Below are 16,362 nucleotides of genomic sequence, written 5' to 3' on the forward strand. Positions count from 1 at the left end.
GCCAGGCCTGCCAGAGGACTGTGCTTTCCCAGAAAGTGTCTTCACAAGATGGAATGGCACATTCGGGATTTTACCTGGGACATGACTTCTAGTGACCAGCTGTCAGTCATTGTGATGGGCTGGGTTGGGTTAGCAGGGATTTTACTGTCCTTCTCTGAAGGTCTGAGCAGTGTTGGTCCGAAGACAGTGGCAAGATTATGCAGGGACATCTTGTTGATGCTTTCCCTCTCAGCAACCCTGGGAGAAGAAACAACACACAAGACAGACCTTCATAAATATCTGAGTTTTATAAATGAGAAACCGAGGCATAAAGTTTAAAAAATTTGCCCAAGGGAAGAAAAGTCTGCAGCAGATACACAATTAAAGCCCAGATTTCCAGGATTTTAATCCAGAATCTCAATCACAAGATGATCTTTTATGTCTCCAGGGACAGTCTGTGGTATGTACAACATACTTATGCAAATCAACACATTGGGCAAGCATTAAGCCAGCTTATTGCATTAATGTCAAATGCATGGCAATAGTTTTTCAGAGGTACAACCATATTACAAAGACATATACAAAATCAGAAAGACTTGACTACAAAAGGAACTGACAACTGCAGTTAGGCAAAGTGCTGGAATTTAAAAAATAGATCGTACTGGATTTTGGACACCTTCTGAGACCTAGAGTTCCCTAGACCTTAAATATGGGTAAATCTTCATGGTTTATACAGAAACCTTTCTGGTCTTTGTATCCTGATGTAGGTGCAGCCTCAGTGACACTGCAGCAGAAATTTGCATTTGCAATAGATAAGCCCTGACTCTTTTGTTACTCCTTTTCTCCAGTTCTAATCCTTTTTCAGTATGAGTGGAGATGGAATTCAGGATTTACTACCTCACTAAGTGAGTATGAGACAATAGCTATCTGATGAGCATTCACAGCAGATCAGCAAACACTTCTTCATTTCTGTGATTCAGTAGGTATTTAAAGACAAGGCTCCACTTTTCAAAATAGCCGATGCTTTACACATTAAATGTGTTTCTGAAGGAACTACATATTACCTTTTTAAATGGTCCAGAAGGAAAAGGAATGTCACAAGGTTGGGTTCTGGAAGTGATAGCAACAGGTTCAACATACAGCTCTCCTTTGCAACAGGATCTGAAAGTGCTACAAGACAGAACGAGACATCACCACAGGCCACCAGAGGCTGCGAGCACGAATCTGACTGAGCCACGTCCCAGAACAGCCAATACAGATGGTCCCAAAAGGACTGTGACTACATCATTATAGGCTGGAAGGTTAGAGTTGCACATCAATACCCCACAGCATCTCATTCCTTTATTTCACAAATGCATTAAGAATCCTTTTCTCTCTCTTTCAAAGCAGTTCAAGTGCTTTGAGGCTTTTAATCATCAAGATAAGATGAGGTACATATCCCCCTCCCCTCCAAAGGAGGCTTCCCTGAAGCCTGTCTGGGCAGTGAGTGTGCAGGGCCCCAGCAGGCAGGCTGGCATTCTGTTCTGAACCTATCCTTCAGAAACCTGGGCTTTTGCAGCTTGCAGAACAGCATGGCACGCGCCCATACTGCACCACGTGGGAAGGCAATGCCTTCTGAGCTCCATTCCACTCCCTTCACAGCTTGTTCCAGCTTTTGTCCAACACTATAAATACAGGTTTTATGATGCTTTAAAAGCATCCTAAGCTTTCCTCCTACAGAAGGGTCTCCATTACCAAGGGTTCCTTGTGCTGCACCTACCGATGCCTTCAGCAAAGTTGGGGTACAGTTCGTCTGTGAAGAGGGGCTCCGGCAGCTCCCGGAAGTACAGTTTGAGGGTGCCTGCAATGGCATTAACGTCCATCTCACTCATCATCACTGACACATCCTTGTTATCTGAAAGAAGGGAGAGTAGAGGAAGGGTAAAGGGACTGCTGGCCTTGCATTCCTTCTTTTCCTTGCTTTGGGTCTGTCTTTCGTCTCTGCCCAAATAGCTGGGAGTTTTCCTGTTTACATTTCTCCGGATTAAATGAGCAACCTTCCAGCTGAGAAGCACTGCACAAATGACTGCAAACACTTCATTGCTTTACATCAAGCCAGGGAACCTCATCCTCCCAGGGCTGGCTGTGCTGTGCCAGCAGACCTGGCCTGATCTGAACAAGCCCTACTTGACTGTATTTATATGCATTTCAACTTTTATTACTGACAGCAGTTGTTGTTCCAATTCCCTGTCTCTAACAGCTTAGATGAAGAGATTCTGAGATTCTCTAACTCCCCATTGAGTGTAGCTAAGGCAATTCAGGGCTTATATTTCCATTTTGTTACTATTAAGTACAACAAAACCAGCCCCTCTCCCAGAATTAAACACCAACCAGCATTGGTTTCATAAAGCAGTGTAAACCAGCATTTAACAGAAATGAAAAAAGTTATTTTTCAAACTGTGAAAGACCCTTACTTCCACTAGCGGTGATTCATCAGTGGTTTTTGATATCTTAGGGTGATTGAAAAGAAAACACAAGAAGGAAATTTCACTAGAAACTGAAGGAAAAGTGCATGGAGGGTGAATTTTGGTGTCTGGCACAGATCTTGTGACTGTTGGAATGTGGCTTGAACAGTTCTTGGACCATCACATTGAAGCTGGAAGTAGGGAAAAATTTCACTTTTTGTACCTCAGCAATTTGGAAGCATTTCACCTGCCTGATCTCGGGTGCATTTTCGGATATAGAGGCCACTCTTTTAAATGTAGCACCAGTAAGGAGCCTTTTTCTGCTCAAGATCAAAGACAGCTTTGCAAAGGTTGCTCAAAGCGATCTAATTTTCTAAGCCTGCACATCAGTCCAGATGGAGGGAGAGAAACCCTGACCACGCAACCCCAGTTTCATAAATACCCCTCCTAGTTCTAAGGAACACTGGCTTTCACAAAACATTATTTATTTTAAGGACTTCCATTAATTTGGACACCTCACAACAGTGAAGAAATTATGACTTCTGATTGCTGATGTTTTCCCCCAGAGAGGTGTCTGCCATTTACAAAGATTTGGCAAGGCAGGTAAAGCCATCATTTCACGTCTGCTGGGAAGAATAAAAAAAGCATTGTTTGGTACAAGGATCCATCCTGTTGTATGCCTTGGGTTAGATCAGTAAATAAAATATGCAGCTAGGGTTAAAATTGTTTTCCTCGAGTGAGAATTTCTACTTCTTAATGTTTCTTGGGCAAAATAAGATTAAAAATAGCACAGCCACCTGACCGGGAGCTCAGGCAGGTTCTCAGAGAGCAAAGGGAAAAATCAGACCCAAATACTTACTGACATCAAAGGCAGCTTTCAAAGCCTGGATGTCGGTTGCAACCCCAGAGACGCGGTAGATCCCCACCTCCTCCATCCCGCGCCGCTCGATCTCCTCCACGCACTGCCGCACGATGTACGGCACCTTCGACCTCTCTCTCCTGAAGAAAGCCAGACAGAAGAGTTCAGTTCAGCCCAGGCCCTCCATGCCTGTTCCCCAGCCAGCCAAGATGGCCACAAGCACCCAGACATTTTCCTGTGCAAACCTCTTCTGGAAAATGGGGTGAGAGGAAGTCTGAGCTGTCTGAGGAAATCAGGATTGAGCTGAAGAGCTATTTTTAAAACTGAAGAGGGTTTTCTGACTGTCTCAGCCTTGCTCTGGCTGTTTGCAGCCTCCCTGAGCACTTGAGCTCTTGGCCAGGTCCTAGTGCCCCCAGAGCCTACGAACTCTGCCCAGGTAATCAGAGGATTCCCAAACAGTCCTTGGATACATAGCAACTCTGTTGCTTTCAAACTGATGGAATACCATGGGGAGGAAATAGCACACTTCCCAAACAATACAACAGAACAAACAGATTTCTGCTGGCAAATGATTCATGACAAAAGATCAGGGGTTAAAATAATACAATGGGATCCAAAGACCTTGAACATTTTTGATTATGGAAAGGAAACATCACTGTTCAGTGGCTCTGGAAATTTGTGACCATGTCAGCTAACTATAGAGAAGGCAAGTGCAAGGGGGATTTCCGGAATTCAGAAGATAGGCTGTCAGTAAATAGCCTGTGTGCACGTTGGATTTTATCTCTGCAAAAATGAAGCTCAGAGATTGTAAAGCATCTCCTGTCTGCAGCCACATCTACACTCCTACACTAATGGAACAGGCTGGACTGACAAACCCTCGAGGCGGACACAGGCAAGAGCACCCCACTGGCCAGTTGTCTTCCTGAAACACAAGAAATGTGTTTCAAGTGGGGAGAAATGTGACCCATCAGCTCACTTGGTGACAATAGCAATCTTGACCCCAAACACGCCCGTCTGCTTGCGGGACGGCATCCTTTTCAGGCTGAACTCCCGACTGGTGAACTTCACTGACAGCTTCACTTCCACCTGAACCAAAAAGAACAGCTGTTACTTTGTAAACTTTTTTTTTATTCCATGCTACAATGAAGAGCAAGGAAATACAGCCCACAGGAGGTACAGAAGCAGAGCTAATTTCTGTTTGCCACACTTACCCCATTCATTGAGATGACTGTGCGCTGCCAATCTTTGTCCTGCAGTGCCTGTGGGTCCAGCTGGAAAACAGAAGTTACCCATGAGCTAGGAACAGACTTCAGAGAAACCAGCTAGCCTGGAAGGCTTCTGCAAGTGAGCAGAGCATAATCACTTTTACCTTGTTTATTTCTTTTCCATAGGAAAACCCACACTCCAAAGTTACCCTGGTTTCAGGGAAACCAGGTTTTGGATATTGTACAGTTCTCCAAACAGGGCTGATGACGGGCTAATGAGGGTTCATACACATGGAAAACCCAGCAATATGAGAGCAGTGTCTGCGCAACAATAAAGGCAACCTCAGGGAGCACAACCAATGTTTGAATCTGCTGAGAAATCATGGAAAGTTGTCCTTCAAACAGCCTATTCCTTTTCATTTCTATTTGAGCATAGAGGCAGGAAGAAGACCAGGCCCTGCTATTGCAAATACTCATTAAACAGAAACAAGTTCCAATCTCTCATTTTCAGCTTTGCTTGATCTCTTGAGTGGACAGTTGTGGGCTGGGGAGCAGCTGACTCAAGTGTTAGAACGTCACCCAGCAATTCCACTACTGCCTTGGGAGAGCCCAAACACATCCGAAGGGCTGAGGAGTGGCACTCAGCTTCAGGGAGACTGGCAAGAGAGAGGAGGAGCTGTCTCCCTGGGGGTTTGATCCGCCATTGGAACCAGCCAAAGCAAGAATTCAGTGCCTCCTGAGACAGCTTTGTAACACTTGGCTCTTGAACATGGAGGCACAGTAAGACCAGGAGGAGGCAACTGCATCAAACTCTGTTTAGAGTTTGCTGCTGTCAGCAAACAGGCAGTCATAACCAGAGCCGCTTTGCAGCACAGCTCCCCCTCCCACAGAGCCCCATGAAGGGCCAGAGAGCTCTGGCAGGGGAGGGAAATGCTGGAACAATGGCAGCTGCAGGAAATTCTGGGAGAGCTTAGACATGGTCATGGTTGCACTCAGATCATCAACAGAGCAGCGCAGTGCTGCTGACAGCTACAGAGACAAGCCCCCACCTTAACCTTCCCCACTCCCCAAAGAAAGGCAAGCACAGAGAGCAAAGTTCCTCCCTGCTTCCTCCCACTGCAGAAACCCCAAGCAGCAACAGAACAAGCGAGGCCAACCTTATCCCTGCGCGCTCTGTTACGGACGTGAGCCCACAGTGAGATGCTGCCAGCACACACATGCTTCCCTGTCGAATTGGACCGGCTCCTGTAGGTGCAACGCTGGCAGAAACTCCTGAAGAGCCCTTGCAAAGAATTGTCAGTAACCTGCAGCTCCCACATTATGGGACTGTGCAAAGGTCCAGGGGGCCGATGGGCAGCAGTGCTTGGCTTCAGTGCCTCAGTGACCCCAAACACAGGACTGCTCGCCAAGGGGGTTTGCTTTTAACTCCGCAGAACAGATCCGCCCCGCCTGTGGGGCTGGCCAAGGGCCCCACGAGCTGGCCAGTTTCTAGGCTGTTCTACCCTGAACTTCCGTGCTGGAAGTTTGATTTCTTTCAACAACTGAATTCTTTCCCAGAATCAAGAGGAAACCATTTCTGAAGTGTCTGGTTTCCTATGAGGAGTAACCATGCTAAGTATTCCTGAAAGCTTGATCTCCAGCTCTGAGGAGTCATCTGGTTAAGCTGCCAAAATGGCCCTGCTGATGGACACAGTCACAGCCAATCCCCTTGCTGAGAACCAGTTTTCCGTACGCTTTTAGAACAGAGTCACTGAGTGTATTATTTATAGCAGGGAGTTATATTATTTATAGTTTAAAACTAAAGGGGAAAGAGGGTTTGAATATTTGCCAAAAAACTTTATAGGAAGAGTCCAGCAGAATCCAGTTATAGTTTATTTAAGCTAAGAGGTATTACTGGGTATGTCTCAGCAATGACCAGGGAATTCCTGCCACGGCACAAAACACAATTAAGTAAATAGCTGTTAAAAAATATGAGTCAAACACCATCCTGCTCTGTCTCAAGAGTAACTTTGGCACTGCTGCAAAGAATAAGCAGAAGCAGAGTGCTGGAGCTGAGAACTCGCAGACTTTTCCTTGCTGGAGCTGAGAGCTCACAGAGCTGTTTCCTTGCTGGATAACTGCTGGGGCTGAGCCAGGAGCACAAGTAAACCTCCATGTACCTGCTGCTGCCTCTTGCTCCCTTGTTTCTGAACTCTCCTGCAGAGCTGGCAGGACCCCTGAACTCCCTCCTACTGTTAAGACTCCTGCTGGAGAATGCCTTGTACTGAATGGGGACAGCCAGGGAGAACAGGCACCAGGGCTGGTTGACCCAGCCAACCCTGCATAAATCACTGGTAATAACAACAGTAATTAAGGGGAAAAAAACCCCAAACTCCTCCAAGGTGCTTTTTAAATAACAAAGCAAAATGATGGAAGCTATTAAAAGAGCAAAGCTTGAATAAACTCTCAGCAACACTGAGTGAGACAGGAAGATCAGGTCTAACAGTCTGATAAGTCACAGCAGGACATAACAGAGTCAACAGGAAACCAAGAACTGTCACTGGGATTTCAATCAAGCTTCAGTCGTGGTCCCAAGTGATGACTGACCTTCTGAGGCCAGCAAGAGCAACAGAGGGAAAGGGCAGCTAGAGCAGGCAGGGAGAGAGCAAGCATACTAAGGACAATGAGCTAGCAAGAGTGATGCTCCAACACAGAGGACAAATGGGGCCATGCAGTCTTCTGGCCTGATTTGGAGATCAGTGACCTGAAAGAAGGAACACTGAGTAGAAAAATGCAATCCACAGCCAGCATGGCAAAGGGAGGCAGCTCTGAGCAAGCTGTGCCAGCTCAAGCAGGGGAGGCACTGTGCAGCTGCTGCCTCTGCATTTGTCAGTGGAATTTACTGCTCCTCTACACAGTTCGTCCAAACAGTTGCTTGGTTTGAGTGACCTGCCCCATCTCTGTTGAAGCAGAGCCACTGTGTTATTTCCATGCTCTGTGCAAATAGGACAGACCTGCTAAAACCCTCACAGACTGCACTTTATGGGTTTCTTTGCACAGTCCCCACCAAAAGCTCATGCTGAACAGGAAAATACAAACCAACCACTCTGCCTGTTTGTTGCTTCCTCCAGTCCCCTTGTGGCCTTTGGTATTTGCAGTGGCAAGCTATGGCCCCAAATTCACTAATGAATCAAGCCAATACCTCTCTGTATCCTGCCCAAAACACAGCAGAACAAAGCAGCTCAGCACCACAGGGGTTTCTGAGTACAGGTCTCTGGTCCTCGTAGCAGCTCAGCTGAATTCAGACAGGGCACAGCAGTCAGCAAAGGCTGAGAGTGCACAGCAGTGTGGTGAGAACCTGGAGAAAGGCAAACTGAGGATGCTTCTCAAGCAAATGCAAGCCAGGCACTAGGAAGGGTGTCTATGCTCTGCCCTAGGAAACTACCACAGAGAGCTTGATTATGATTTTCTTTTCCCCAGAGAGAAAAGAAAACATGCAGAAGGAGGGAAAACCAAAGAAGCCTCAGTGGAAATGAAGGACCATGGACTGCGGAACATTAAGGTTAGTGTGTTTTATGTATTCATTCACATTACTTCTTCCCTTTATTAAATTTCCTGGGCAACTTTACACTCCATCAATTTTGAACTGTAACTAATGTGACATACATGTTATCAGAGTCTCACTGCTGCTGGGAACTCCCAGTCCTGCCATAATCCCATTCTTCTCACAGCTCCCCACTGACAGGTTAATCTTTTCCACCATCCCCCTTTAGCCATGACCCATTGCCTTCCTCATTTCCCCCCTATTTTCATTGCTGGGACAATGTTCTGCTTCAGCAAACTGTTTAAACAAGCTTGAGTGAGTAAAAGGTTTCCAAGTTAACATCTGGGAGGTACAGCATGGGACACTTTGGTTTACATGGAAAACAACCTAATGCCTGAAATAGCCATGGGCACTGCTATGAGACATCCCAGATAATTCAGATAAGAGTGATTGTTCTGCGAGGCAACAGAGGAATGGTGCTGCTGCACAGAATGAGTGATCTAAGGTCACATCCTCCCTGATTTTCCAGCACTGCTGTGAGGGAGAAGGAAATATTTAGCTTGAGCTGATCATGCAGAAAAAGAAAACAGCAAAGGAAACGGCATTTCTAGGAGGCACCAGTGGGAGGAGCTGGATCGCAGGGTGAAGTACCACTGCACTCACGGTTCCCACGGCCAGGCTGGTCCTGCTGACAAATGTGCCCACCTGGTACAGTCTCAATGCCAAACAAAAGGCTGCTGCACTCCAAACACGGAGATGTGCCTGCCACTTGAAGTGCAAAATGCAAGAAGCCAAAGGGCCAGCCAAGTGCCAAAGATGGACTGCAAGGTAACAACAGAAAGGAAAGCCCAGGGTGCTCACAATGAGAGGGGCTTATGCCCAGAGCTGAACTAAACCTCACATTTCCTCCCATCACGTGATCTCCATTCTGTCCTCCTCCAGCAATTTCAGTTTCACAGTGTACTCAGGAATAGTATTTCTCATGCCTGAGGTGCACAGAAGCCCCAAGCCATGTGTGCCAGTCAGCTCAACACTGCACACCCAGCACTGCTGTGCCCAGGTCTGGTGAGTACTTCACTCCTACATTTACAGGAGGTTCTCCTACACTAAAACTTCATGGGTTTATGTTTCAGAGATAAAAAACTTGCAGACTGGCAGGAAAGAAGCAGCTCTTGCATCTGGCTGTAAAGACAGACAAATAAAATATTCCATAGGAAAAGAAAATATGAGCAATGGGAGCTATTAAAACTGCTTCCCATTCCTGGAAACTTGTGACATGGACCAATTTCCAGCCTTCCTTCCTTCACTGCCATAATGTAACAGAGAGATTTAATAAACACTTTTACAGCCAAAACAGTCCTAGTCTCCTTGATTGTCTTCATCACTGAGGCTGAGTATTTGGTGAGTCAGAATTCCCAGTAGTGGGAAATTGAATATTTACAATAAGACACGGCTTAACAATACACTGCAATTTGGCCAAAAGAGAAACTTCTCTGTTTTTATCAACAGGAGGATGCAGACACGACTCTTCATGTTCCCAGAGTTTTTAACTAAAAGGAATTTATGAAAAAAAAAACCCTCACCCAACCTCACAGACCTTTCGACAGACAGACTTGGGCTGAATAATGACAGAGCAACAGCAATCAGAAACCCAGGATAAACTACAAACTCTAAGGTAAACAAAATTTGATATAAAAGCACCTGGGAGAACAGCCAACCTTCAGGCTGTAATCAGATTTCATTATTGCATTATTATGGTTTCTTAACAGAGAAATGGTGTTAACTTCAAAAATAGAACTAAACCAAAATCAAAACCTTTAATAATTTTTATCAATCCAAAATCTTAACAGACATTCATATGATTTCTCTTTGATTCAACAGTGTTTGAAATCCATGATGAGACAGAAATCACTGAAAATTAAGGAGTTATTCTGGCAATTCATCAAGTTTCTTTATAAATTGCAAAGGGGATTTACAGAAAACAAGAGAGCTTTAGCATTTGCCTTTTATGAGACAACAGAATGCAACATTTGTACATTGATTAAAAACATTTTAATTGATTTTTTTAACCTTCACACTGTCTAGGCTTCTCTAAAAGAATCAAGATGCAATTAATATTTAATTGCCATCAAAGAGTATTTTTATTTACTTAAGTATAAAATATATTTACAAAAATATACAATTGCTGTGCATAAAAATGCCCACAGCTGTGAGAAGAAAAAAAATTGCCAAAAATTTAAAAGATTTTATTTGGTGGTTTTTGGGTTTTTTTTTTAATCTTTCTGTGTAACATATTTGTAGAATTTAGCAGGTCAGTGATTTCAGGGTTCTCTGCTATGAGCACATAAATCTCCAGGGCATTTCAGGGCTGAAAACTTGCTCTTTTGTAGTTGCTCAGCTCTGTGGAAAATAGCCTTTGTTAGCTGAAGGGACATAGGGATTTCTGGCCAGCCGAGACACACACACAGGAGCCAGCCTGTGCTGGCATTTATTGATCTGCACACGAGCTCCCTTCAAATCCCACCACGCATTTGAGACAAAAGCTCTCCCTGAAAACAGGAGATGGCTTTGATCAGGCATTTAGGTACTGAACCTGCCAGAACAAAGGTGGGATGTGATCCCACAGGTCACCCTCTCTCTGAGCTGCTCCTGCGATCCCACAAATGGCATGACCATCACTCCAGTCCCAGGGAAAGCTGTCATCCACAGGGAAATGAACAGCCAGGCCTAAATCGAGGGCAACTGGTGAGGTCTTTAAACATGACATGGAAGGAAAAGTATCCGGGCAGGGTCCCTGTTCTGTTCAACAGTCACTCCAACACAAAGGATGTGTCCTCAGAGCAGGCATTTAAACACCCTCCTGAAGTTGTGGCCAGACAGTGCAACAAACTAGAACAGGATGGGGGACATATGTTGCCCATGTTTTCCTCCACACAACGCCTGATTTCTCCTACATCCAGCTTTAGTGCTCTATCACAGCTAAAGTGAGCACACAGCTTTAGCAGCTCCCCAAGAGCAGCAGCCCTTTGCAATCATCACCTCCCCCACTGTATTACACATCTGCCATGCAAAGTGTCTCAGGCCAATTCCCAGCAATAGAAATGTTTCTCAGATGCTGCCTGCTGCCATGGACACCACACACTGGGCATGGCAGTCACTAGGACAGGCAGCTGTCCCAGGTCCTGGCCAACACATCCATCAACTTCCAGCACACACAGATGGCAGCCTTTCTGCACATGATTTCCAGAGTAGGGAGAATATTCTTGCATCCTCCTGTCACAAATGAAGCATCTTCACCAGTGCCCAGTGCCAGGGGCACTTCCTATACAGTGGTGTGGAAGTTTTGAAGTTAATGGGCAAATGAGAGATCAAAACAAGCAGCTATTCCATGGAGCAGACATAGGGCACAAAGCAAGAGGAACAAAGCTGCTGATTTTCTGCCTGTGAATCACACTGCGTATATACCTCACTATCTGAGGGAAAAATCTTCAATGCTGAGACAATCAGAAAACAGATGAAACCTCTGCAGTGAACTGCAGGATTCAAAAGTCCTGTGATGTTTTGCAGTAAGGGTATGAGGAATGAGTTGAGCAGTCTTACCTGGATCTGTCCTTTCCCCATGATGCGATCTGTGCTCTCTCCATCCTCTTTGGTGAGCTTGGTTTTGTTGTAGCACTTTTCATAGCACAGAATCCGCAGTGTCTGTGAGCCCTCCAGCTCAATCTCAAACTCCTGCAGGGGACCAGGAAAGGAAAGAGCAATGGCTGCATCACAGCAGGACACCACTCTCAGAATAATCAATACAGTCTCTTTAATACTCATCAGAAGAACACTTAAGGACTAGCCAAAACCTCCTCCCTGCTGGAATTGGTCTAGAAATAAGCTGAAATTGTACTTTGTATCGATAAGGTGGTCAAATTGGAGACTAAGATGGCTCACTCCTTAGTTTTACAGGTCTCAGCAAAGCATTATTCGAAGACACAAATGTGCTCACCTTCCTTGTAAGAAATTTTGCTCACCAGCAGGTCTAAGCTGGCTGTAAACAGGCAAAATGTCTATAGCTAATTCTTCTCCCTCTCAACAAATAAACAAAACCATCTCCTTCAACATATTTTTACTTGTGTTTAAAAAATAATTATCAAGTATCAAACATACATCTGTTTAAAAGATGAAATACTGGACAAGACTAATTTGTATCAAACTGTTTAACTACAGCTAATCCAAGAGAAAACCTTCTGCAAGCCCTGACAGCCAAATGAACCTGGCAGAGAAGTGTTTTCTGAGAAGCAGCATGTGCAGCACAAGTGCTGAGCATGCAGCAACCTCCCTCATTGGCAGGTCTTCTGCCTGTCATGTGTTGATGTTTGGCACATGGAACAAGTCACATCAAGAAAATCAAACCTACCTCGTTCCAGTTGGGCTCTGTGGTGTCTCTGTAAACTCTAGTTTTGGCCTTGTTCACAAAATACCCAAAAGAATCAACCTCTAATGTGCAGTACAAATCTGAGGAGCAGAGACAGGGACAAAAACTTAAAAAAAAATATCTAGAATCTCCTAACTTGCAATAATCACTTGTACAAGTGCCTTAGTTTCCGTCATCTCTGTATTAGTACCAGTAACATATTCCATACAAATTTCATCGCTTTGATCAGCCCAGCTGCCCTTAGGAAGCTCTGTCACCTTTTTTGAGCATTCTGTCAAGTCATTCCCCTGAATTTTAACACCACTTTCTTCCCAACAAAAATTCTGGATGCCAGAGAACACCTTTCATTCTTTCACTGCAAAACAAAATACAGTTGAAAGAATTCAGGATAAGGGCTGACTTGTTTCTAGAACAGCTAGGTAATCACCAAACACTGCTTAAACAGACCAGGCCTAACAGCAAAGGCTGTGTGCTTAATCCTTGATGGTGATCTTTTTGGGAGTTAAGAGCAGGAACTTCGAGTTCCCCAAAACACCTCTCCTCCTGACCATCACCACAGATTCTGCAGTCCACACCCAGCTGTCCCAGCACATGGCTTATCCACCCCCATCAGTACCCCTTGTGTGCCCCAAAACTGCAACTCACTTGAGCTTTGCTTGAATCCCGTGGCAGAGTGGACAATGACATTCAGGAATCCATAGAGACCTGGGGATTCATCATCTGTACAAAAGACCCAAGGGATTTTGTTACATTCACAGTGGAGCCAAGAGTGAGAATGATGAGACTGATATCACACAGATTGTTGAGCAGAGGGTGAACTGTCCCCAGGGATGGCAGGAGCAAGCAACAACCATTTCAGCAAGACAGGAGACTGTTCCACAGTTGACACCTGTAATATCTTCTGGCACAGAGGGGCCTTTACAGTAACAGTTCTAAGATCAGCAAGACAGCATGGAAGAACTTCAAAGGAGAAGAAGTGAATTATAGAGGCTAAGTCTACACTAGCAGACTATGTATTAATTTAGGATGGCCCCCAACACAATTTTGGCCAACTAGTGCTGTTGCAAAGGATTTTCAGACATAGCTCAAGGCTGCTCCAGGCTAGGGCCCACCAGGCACTCCAATACCTTGCACAACAGCTGCATGCAAGGACAATTTAATGGCTGATTAATGTATAATGGAGGATGCCTGCAACCTGTAGCAAAAGGGAACAGTAGGAGCAGTTCTAGGGGAAAGCACAAAATCAGGCAGGGGGAGAGTTTCACTGCAGCTACACCACGTGAAAGCAAAATCCAAAGGCCTTACCTTCCTTATTGATAGTGAGGGGAATGTTGTGCACTGTCTGAAGCTTCACACAGGAGTTTGTCAGCATCTGGAGCTCGACTGATGTGAGTGAGAAGCTTTTAAAGCCTGCCATGGAGATTGAAAGAGGGAGAAGTAAAAATTCCAAGGAGAGGCTGGATGCATGACCCCTCATCCTGGGCACATGGGATAGAGCTCCCTGGGCACTGCTCAGCAGCAGCACCAAGGTGCTCAGGGCATCCCTGCTGCTGCTGCAGCCCAGCTCTGCTGGGGACACATTTAGTTTCTTGTCCAAGTAAAGTCTTAGGATGGTTCACAGGAAATAGAGGGTTCTTGGTTCCTTGTAAAGCCAAAAACACCATGCCATAAAAGTAACTAAGTTTCTTTTGAATGGAGGAAGGGAAAAGGGTGTGGCTCTTCCCTGTCTGTGGAATTGCACTGAGCTCTGATCTCTAGGCTAAATGGGAGAATCCCTACACACGTTTACTTCCTAACTGCTCTCTACACACTCCTCACATGTTGCTGCAGCAGAAGTTACCCAAACAGCCTCAGACAGGACACATCCATATTGTGCTGTGGACTTCAATGCAGATCTCTGGTTTGGCAGGGAAGCCTGTCCCACAGCTCATCCTCTGGAGCCCTACTCTCTTAAGATCACAGTATTTGTACCAATGACAGCTGAGGGATACTCACATTTCTTCTGCTGTTCCCGGATATTCTCCCTCCACTCTGCCCTTTCATAGTCCGATGAAATGAGGAATGTGTAACTCTACCCAGGAACACACAAGAACACAGGGTATGCATTAGTCTGATGCACCACTGAGGTCAGGGCCTGCCTACTCCCACCTTCCCCCAGTGCAAATTGCTGGACAGAAACTGTTCTGCTGCACTCCTGCCCCTCTTCCTGCACATCTCTGTCAAAACAGGCTGGCTCTGGCAACGTGCCCATGGTACCAACATGGACAGTCAGAGCTCGCAGAGCCCCATCCTGCCAAGGGCAGCTGTGGCCCTGCAGCAGCTCCCATGGCAGCTTGTGCTACTCCTCACAACAGGAATTCAGCTGCACCAGGAATGCCAAGAGCCTCCAGCACAGGCCTAGACACTGACGAAGCAGTGACAGTCAGGAAGCAGCGACCAACTCATGGCTTTTCACTGAGCAGTAACACACTCCTTTGTGACTCCTTTGCCACAGTTACAGCAGAGGTTGCAGCACTGCCAGAGCAGGGAACACCCCTGGCAGAGGAGCCTGGCAGGGGCAGCTGCAGCCCTGAGGACACTGCCCTGAGTGTGCCACGCCTTGAAGCACAAGACAGTCTAGGAGGAAGCTGCTGCAGAGCTGAACCTCATGTGAAGGTCTGCTCCTATTGCTCCATCAGGACTGGTGCTGAGACAGGGGATTAATTTCTATGGTTATTTCTTAAATGCCAGTCTTGTATGCAAATTAGTCACAGCCTTAAAGGATGCCATCATAACCTTTGGCACAGCAAGGGTGAGGTGTGTGCTGCTTGGAAAGCGCTCTGAGGACACGCACTAGAGGCCACAAACCCTCGCTGTGCAGGAGCAGGGGCAGTCAGACTCCAGCCCACAGACCTCTGGCCCCTGGGGTGATGGGTGCTCTCACCTTGCCGTTGCGATTGTGCACCCGGAAGGCCATGTTGGGAGACATCAGCAGCAGGAGGGATTCCTGCTCCGACAGCTTCTTTTTCAACCTCTCAATGACCTTGCTGCCTTTATTGGCTCTCTGAAGGATGTGGGAGAGAGGGAGAAGAGGATGTGTTATTCTCCAAATCTGCCCTCATTTACACTTCCTGCTATTTTGAAATCCACAGTCTCTACCCTCTGAGTAAGTAAACGGCCCTAGAGCAGAAGAAATGCTGTCAATAGGATCCACAGAACTCCCAGCTGCTCAGAAAGGCATTATCTGCAGAATCTCTACACATGGACTGGGCTCTGTTCCCTGTTTCCAGCTGTCCCAGCTGAAGTGCAGAGGTGTGTGGCCACTGTCCCAGCTGTACCCTGTATTTTCTGTTCTCCAGAGGCTGCAGTATCATCATGTCACCAGGCAGCTATAGCACCGCCAGGTCCTCCAAGTGTCCTTAACTAAGGAGACTCTAAGGAACTTCTGTAGAGGGATCCCAGAACTCTCCCACTCACCCCTCGCTGATCCATTTTCATTAGAGGTCTGCTAAAAACACGTTTTTTCCTGGATAAAATCCAGTACCAAACCAAGCCACGTATCTTGTTTAGCACTTATACACCAAAGCATGAATCTCAGACACCTGCAGCTGGTGAGTAAATGGCTTCCACAAAGTGTTCTTTCTAATACTTTTTCCAGAAAGCCCTCTTTGAAAGCTAGCCAGGGCTGAGAGGCAGAAGCATGTTCTTTAGAAGTGCAGGGAATAACCTTCCCACAGCAGGATCAATGTTATTCGTATCCCGCCCTACACACCACCAGTGTTCAAATTCTTATTCCTCTTTTAGGCTCCAGGAAGGTTTGGGTTCTAACAGCTCTCAGAAAACATAACTTGCAAGCAAAGAGAAGCCTGACCCAGAGGCACCATGTCCAGGTCTGACTGTCAGCATAATTGTTGTTTTCTATACATTTGCTGCTGCTTTGACATCAGTGA

At 46.0% G+C, this 16,362-nt stretch overlaps 1 protein-coding gene across 1 annotated transcript in view; it reads right to left on the reverse strand.

The window, feature by feature from the left end:
* BCR (BCR activator of RhoGEF and GTPase) overlaps positions 1–16,362 on the reverse strand; it is a 99,147-nt gene that overhangs the window by 7,918 nt on the left and 74,867 nt on the right. The window contains exons 11-22 of the mRNA XM_012578131.5: positions 15,357–15,476; positions 14,429–14,504; positions 13,739–13,843; positions 13,079–13,153; positions 12,416–12,513; positions 11,611–11,742; positions 4,494–4,553; positions 4,259–4,368; positions 3,283–3,422; positions 1,739–1,873; positions 1,044–1,149; positions 75–237 (exon numbers count right to left, since the gene is read on the reverse strand). Coding sequence (XP_012433585.4) covers positions 75–237; positions 1,044–1,149; positions 1,739–1,873; positions 3,283–3,422; positions 4,259–4,368; positions 4,494–4,553; positions 11,611–11,742; positions 12,416–12,513; positions 13,079–13,153; positions 13,739–13,843; positions 14,429–14,504; positions 15,357–15,476 — 1,320 coding nt within the window. The remainder of the gene's footprint in view (positions 1–74; positions 238–1,043; positions 1,150–1,738; positions 1,874–3,282; positions 3,423–4,258; positions 4,369–4,493; positions 4,554–11,610; positions 11,743–12,415; positions 12,514–13,078; positions 13,154–13,738; positions 13,844–14,428; positions 14,505–15,356; positions 15,477–16,362) is intronic.

Source organism: Taeniopygia guttata, chromosome 15 (genome assembly GCF_048771995.1).
Source record: "Taeniopygia guttata chromosome 15, bTaeGut7.mat, whole genome shotgun sequence".
NCBI classification, from domain to species: Eukaryota; Metazoa; Chordata; class Aves; order Passeriformes; family Estrildidae; genus Taeniopygia; species Taeniopygia guttata.